Source organism: Anastrepha ludens, chromosome 3 (genome assembly GCF_028408465.1).
Source record: "Anastrepha ludens isolate Willacy chromosome 3, idAnaLude1.1, whole genome shotgun sequence".
Lineage (NCBI taxonomy): Eukaryota > Metazoa > Arthropoda > Insecta > Diptera > Tephritidae > Anastrepha > Anastrepha ludens.
Window position 1 is genome coordinate 24,571,017 of NC_071499.1, and position 6,177 is coordinate 24,577,193.

The 6,177-nt window shown below is 31.4% G+C and overlaps 1 protein-coding gene across 5 annotated transcripts; it reads right to left on the bottom strand.

Moving 5' to 3' along the window:
* Positions 1-1,749: 1,749 nt before the first annotated feature.
* LOC128857187 (inhibitor of growth protein 1 homolog) lies at positions 1,750-4,726 on the bottom strand. 5 transcript variants are annotated; one of them, XM_054092823.1, is made up of 3 exons: positions 4,503-4,726; positions 4,015-4,269; positions 1,750-3,266 (listed from the first exon to the last, which is right to left on the bottom strand). In XM_054092823.1, exon 3 carries the CDS (start codon positions 2,772-2,774, stop codon positions 2,487-2,489), a length of 288 nt encoding a protein of 95 aa, XP_053948798.1. In that variant the 5' UTR covers positions 2,775-3,266; positions 4,015-4,269; positions 4,503-4,726; the 3' UTR covers positions 1,750-2,486. The 5 variants fall into 5 exon arrangements, with proteins under 5 accessions (XP_053948798.1, XP_053948800.1, XP_053948796.1 ...); XM_054092825.1 differs by lacking the exon at positions 4,015-4,269 and having other exon boundaries at positions 4,576-4,726; XM_054092821.1 differs by lacking the exon at positions 4,015-4,269.
* Positions 4,727-6,177: the final 1,451 nt, after the last annotated feature.

The following is a 6,177-nucleotide window of genomic DNA, read 5'->3' on the forward strand; positions in this document are numbered from 1 at the left end:
AAAATTAAAAATAAAATATAGTTTAAAATAAAAATTGCTGGTATTAAAAAATAAGTAAAAATTAAAAAAAATAAAAAAACGTTTTAAAAATAAAACAGTAATATGAAAGAAAAAAATGAATACAACCTAATTATAAAAAAAAGTATATATATAAAAATTAAAAATGTTGAAATTTACCAAAAAACAAATTAAAAGCAATAAAATTCAAAATTGTCGAAATCACAAAAAAAAACACAAAATAGTAAATCAAAAATTAAAAAAAAAACAAAATTAGTTTAAAAAAAATTAAAAATTGTTGATATTAAAAAAAATTAAAAAATAAAAGTTGTTGATATTAAAAAAATTTAAAAAAGGTTTAAAAATGAAACAATAATAAAAAAAAACATTTAAAATGTTCAAATTTAAAAAAAAATTCAGAAAAAAAATTTAAAAGAATTAAAACTGTTGAAATTTACAAAAGCACAAATTAAAAAAAAAAACCAAAAACAATAAAACTAAAAACTGTTGAAATCACACAAAAAAAAAATAATAATAAAAAAAATTAATTACAATAAAAAAAATTTTAAAATTGTTGATATTAAAAAAAAATATTAAAAACATTTAACTTTTAACAATTTAAAAAAAATTTTAAATTGTTGATATTAAAAAAAAATTAAAAACAAATATTAAAAAAAATTTTAAATTGTTGATATTAAAAAAAAGTTTTAAAAATAAAACAAAAATAAAAAAATTTTAATATGTTGAAATTTACAAAAACACAAATTAAAAAAAAAAACCAAAAGCAATAAAATTAAAAACCGTTGAAATCACAAAAAAAAAAACAAAATAAATGAAAAATTTAAGAAAAAAATTAAAAATTGGAGATAGTAGGTAAAAAAAAAGAAAAAATTTAAATAAATAAAAAAAGTTTTAAAAATAAAACAGTAATATCAGAAAAAAAAAATTAAATACACAAAAACTACAATAAAATAAATAAAAACTGCCATTTTCCTTTTCAAGATATTTCTGAATTGAATTTAACATATTTATATTATAGCTAACGACTGAGCTTCCACGTTGAGCTTTCTTTTCTATCGATTTATGGATATAACATCTTAAAAAGGATCCTCGAATAGGACGAAAAAAAGGTCAGATCAGGCTGCCCAATCGAAGGTTTTAAAAAAGGTGTCCAACGGAGGGTTAAATTAAAATGAAAAATTAAAAAAAATGCATAACAACAGGCTTAAAGAATGTTTTGTAAAATTTTCTTTTCGCTTTTTTTTAACAAAAATTTTGTATAACATTTTTTTTCGAATTTTTTATAAACTTTTTAATAACTTTTTTTTTCAATTTTTTTTTTATTAAAAAGGAATATCTATAAACATATAGTTAAATATTTTTTATAAATTTTTCTTTTGAAATTTTTCTTAAATATTTTTTATAAATTTTTTTTTTCGTTGTTTCTTTATTAAAAACATGTAGTTAAGTATTTTTTATAATTTTTCTTTTTCAAATTTTTTAAAAAATTTATTATAAACATTTTTCTTCGTTTTTTTTCTTTTATTAAAAAAGAATATGTATAAAGTTAAGTATTTTTTATAAATTTTTTTTTGAAATTTTTTAACTATTGTATTTTTTATAAAAATTGTTCTTCATTTTTGTTTTTATTAAAAACATATATTTAGTTAAGTATTTCTTATAAATTGTTTTTCAAATTTTTTAAAAATACTTTTTAAACAGTAGTAAACAATTATTTTGTCTTGTTTTAGAGCAGCGACAACAATTAGAAGAAAAAATACTTGCACAAAAAATTGAAGTTTTTACATCACGGCAGCCACTTAATTTTGCCACCCGCCCCCAATCGCAAAATTTATAGTATAGTAGAGCATCTTCATAAAATTTCATCAAAATAGAAGTCATGAAGTTTTTATGCGGGTACAATTGACGTACATATTTTGCTCTAAATATGGATTTAAAAAACAATAACGGAGGATTGTTCCGTGTGTAGAAATTCACGCAAGTGGGGAAAGTCTTTGATCGCCTTTCCCTTGGGAGTTTCGCTGGGACGATTCCTCTGCACACGGCTCAAGCAGCTCACAACTTTCGAGCAACTTCGACCATGTATCCTCTGGGTATCTTTCCGTATGGGAGCAAACTAATGCGAGAAGGCAAAAAAGCCCAGTATATCTGGTTGTGCGCTGGGTTTGAGACCCGCCACATATAAATCCTCCCCAGTGAAAAAGCAAGTAAATCCTCGGATGTCTTCTCTGAAAGATCAGCTGGAGAAAGACTTTGCGCTCCACTTGGTGTGTCCAACTTGATGTCGATTAGCAAAACTCCTTCAAAATCGCTTAAGCGGTCACCGCGCCAATCAAGCAGAAGAAGATACGGATTATATATGTCAAATTTTAGAAACTCGAACCCACAAAAGTAATAGCGTATTTCACAGTATATTTATTATCTTTCAAATTTCGTTTTTTCTCCCCCTTCTCCCTTTTACTACAAACTCACCTGTGATCCAACTCACGCTTGTAGCCCTGATGCGGCATCTCCCCATGTGCGCCATTGTGAGGCAACACTTCCTGCTGTTGGCCAGGCACAGATAGGGTGCTAACTGAGCCACCGCCACCGCCACCGCTGCCACCGCTGCCATCGCCGCCACTACCATTCATATTCCAGCTACCGTTTGCTGCTGTTTGCGAGACGACACTATTGGACGATGAGGATCGCGTTGACAACGGCGTTGATGAGATGGGATTTTGTATTTCGAAAACGTCTTGCGACAAATCTGGCATATTAACTTTTATTAATAAATAACGCTTGAGTTGTTTTTGCGCCACACTATTTTTAGCAACAGCAGTAGCCGCAGTAGTAATTAATGAAGCAAACGTTTTGACGCGCCGCCGATAAGCGTTAAGTGGAGTGCGAGTAAAGCGAAAAATTTTAATTGAATAATCGAGCTTATCGTTGAGGACTAATTAGACACGTTTGTAGTACACACATACATACATATGTATATGCGAATGCTCGAAAGAACAGTTTTTTTTTGTTTTTCGTATGTACGTATGAATTGCACGTTTTCTATGTGTATTTGTATGTCACTTGCAATGAGTTTTGACACTGAATAGACTGCGATTCGCGCTGTTTGCGTTTGCCGTTTAGCAGTTAACCCGTATGAATAGAACCACCGTCCGTCACTATGGGTAGATGTTGAGTAACTGGAATTACTTAGCGTACGAACGCTCACAAGTTACGAGCGCGTATTACGTACTTTTTACGCTTATTAGCTGAGCAAAAAAAAAAAACAAATAATAATAATTCTTCAAGTGTTAAAAATATACATATTTACAAATGTATGTATGCATGTATGTGTGTAAGTATGTGTGACAGCTTATCAGTTGGGTGAGTCTCTTATCAAATGGCGTGTTGGAAAATAAAAGAGAGTGAGTGATGAAAAGAAACAGTAAAAAAAATAAAAACACAAAAACACAAAATAAAGCACAGAGCGTGGCGAGCAGCGAGTTTCAGCTGTTTGCGGTGCGGCCTTCAGTCTCTCTCCTCAGTCTCGCAAAGGTGTAGTTGGGCCTGCTCAACTAAAGTAAAACAAAAAACATGTAAAAATCTACACCATTGACGCACGCGATCTTGTGCTCTGCTGGCGCTCTGTTACGCTCATGAGCCACCCTACACTGTTCGCTTTGCTCTTCCAAGTGCTCACGCTGAGTTTACTGAGCTTGCGCTCATGCTTTTGCGCTCTGCAATGCAATAAAAGAAATTTTATGTGCGTTGTTATTTCTGGACTTGTTCAAGTTACCCCGATTTTTTTTTTTTATTTTTATTTTTTGTTTTTGTGTGAATTTAATTACTACGTGCAATTATTTGTTGTTGTTTGGTAATTTGTTTTGAAGTTATTGGTTTTTAGTTATCGTTTGAAAGATGCGCACACTTTTTTCCTCCATACTCCTTTAGGCTTAACGAATTATTGCACTTCTTGACAAAAACAAAACAAAACAATAAAAACACAGCCGCACTTACTTGCATTAAAAAAATTATTTTCTGTTGAGTTCTTCACTGTCTGCGCACCATCATTTGCAAACCAAATTTGTTTCAAACATTTTATATTTCATTTCACGTTTTTTTCCACCCATTTAGTTTTGCTAGTTTGGTTATTCTATTATTTTTTATTATGCGTATCAATGCTTTACTTTGTTCGCTGCTTTAATTTTCTGACTTTGTCCGTCATAGCTGCACACACACATACATACATACGTATAGTACATTCCAGGGCAACTACAACAAAAGAATGACTAAAAATATATTTTTGATATTTGTTAAGCGCGTAAAGCATAGAATTAATGGGTAAACAATACTAGCAGCAATTTTGATTCTGATGACGCTTTTGGGCAGAAAATTCAGCACATTGAGATTTCATATGTTTTAAGCGTGGAAAAAAGTGATAAATTTTTTAAATATACACATAAACATTTTGTATTTCGTAAGCTTTTCCCCCCCTTTTTCCATACCTATTTTGTTAACAAAACAATAAAACTTCTATGTTTTTCTTTTACAAAAATTGTACAAAATCACAAAATTTACAATACAATGAATTCGCGAAACTGCTTCCTGTAGTTTATTCAAACACTCACGCTAAATTATATACAATCGCGCACGAGGTGTACCATTGAACTGATCGTAGAGCAGCAAGCTGCTAAACATCGCACCAGCTTACTTAGCTCACCAACCAGCTCGATATACGAGCACCACTTCCTCATGTAGACATCGGACCAGCAAGCAACTAGATAAATATCTAATGATCGTACAACAATAAACAGCGCGAAAAAATGGGTGAGCGCATGCGATGGATTATGGAGAACTTGGTGCTTGGTGAAGAGAGCACGTCCGGCCCTCACTGCCTAAACCTCTTTAGCTATAATTTCGATTTCATTGCACTTGTATGTATGTAAGTATGCACTACAAACTTATGTTGTTATGCGTGACATACATATGTGCGTGCGTATGTATGGCAATGGTTAATAAATTACCCAACGGCGTCATCGTTGCAGAGAGTCAAAAAGTCTTCGCTGTCTCATTTGCGCTTACCCTTTCATTATGTCAAATGTTTGGGCAAGTAGCTACCGGCAAATTGCAGTCACGTTTAAACTATGCAGGTATTTATGTAGATATGTACAACAACAACATGTACATATGTAAGTATGCATGCAGCTTTACACAGCGAAAGTTAGCAACTAAGCGCCTCAAATTATTTGGATGCAGTTTTAGAAAATCAAAACGCATGGGGTTATCAAAAAAAAAAAAAAAACAAAAAAAAAAAAATGCGCATTAAAGGGTGTTTCAAAGTGAGCTGAACTTTTAAATTTCTTTGTTCTTTTCTGTTTTTATGGTTCATATAGAATAATAAAGATTAATGCGTAAAGATTTATATAAAAAAATTGAAAAATTTATTTAAAGTACAGAAAGTTCTACAAAATTTATGTACAGGGTGATCCAGTTAGCGTTTGGAGCTTAATTTAATTCGGCTATAAATAAAAGACGTACGAATATTTTATAATGAATGTTTTTTTTTAATTTTTGAAGAAGTAAATCTTGTAAATCTGAAAATATTTCAATATAGACATCAAAGAAAAATTCTCTAAAATATTTTAAGGGGTTATATACCTTGTGAGCCCGAAAAAATGGGCGATTGTCATAATTTTTTTTAAATATGTTTTAGAACTTTTATTCAAATGAGGCATATATCATACTGAAGGGTAACTCTCGAGAAGCATGCAAATCACTAAAGCTCTATAAGGAAGTTGGTGCAAGAGTAGCTAACTTCTCAGACAGTCAAGCAGCTATAAAGGCCTTAAACTCCAACTACATTTCATCCAAGCTGGTCTTACGTCTACATACGGGGTAATGAGATAGCGAATGAGCTAGCAAGAAAAGGTTCGACATTAGACTTAGCGGAGGCGGTGGCAGTCCATCCATCCCACTAAGCACAATAAAAGCATCCATTGCTTCACACTATCTTGCTTCAGCCGAAAGAAGATGGAACCAACTAACTACATGCATTACAACAAAAAACACATGACGGTCATACAAAATCCAAAGGACGACTCACCTGTTAGGTTGTTCTCGACCAAACATTTCACGCATCACTGCAACCCTTACAGGTCATTGGGAAGTAAGGGAGCATGC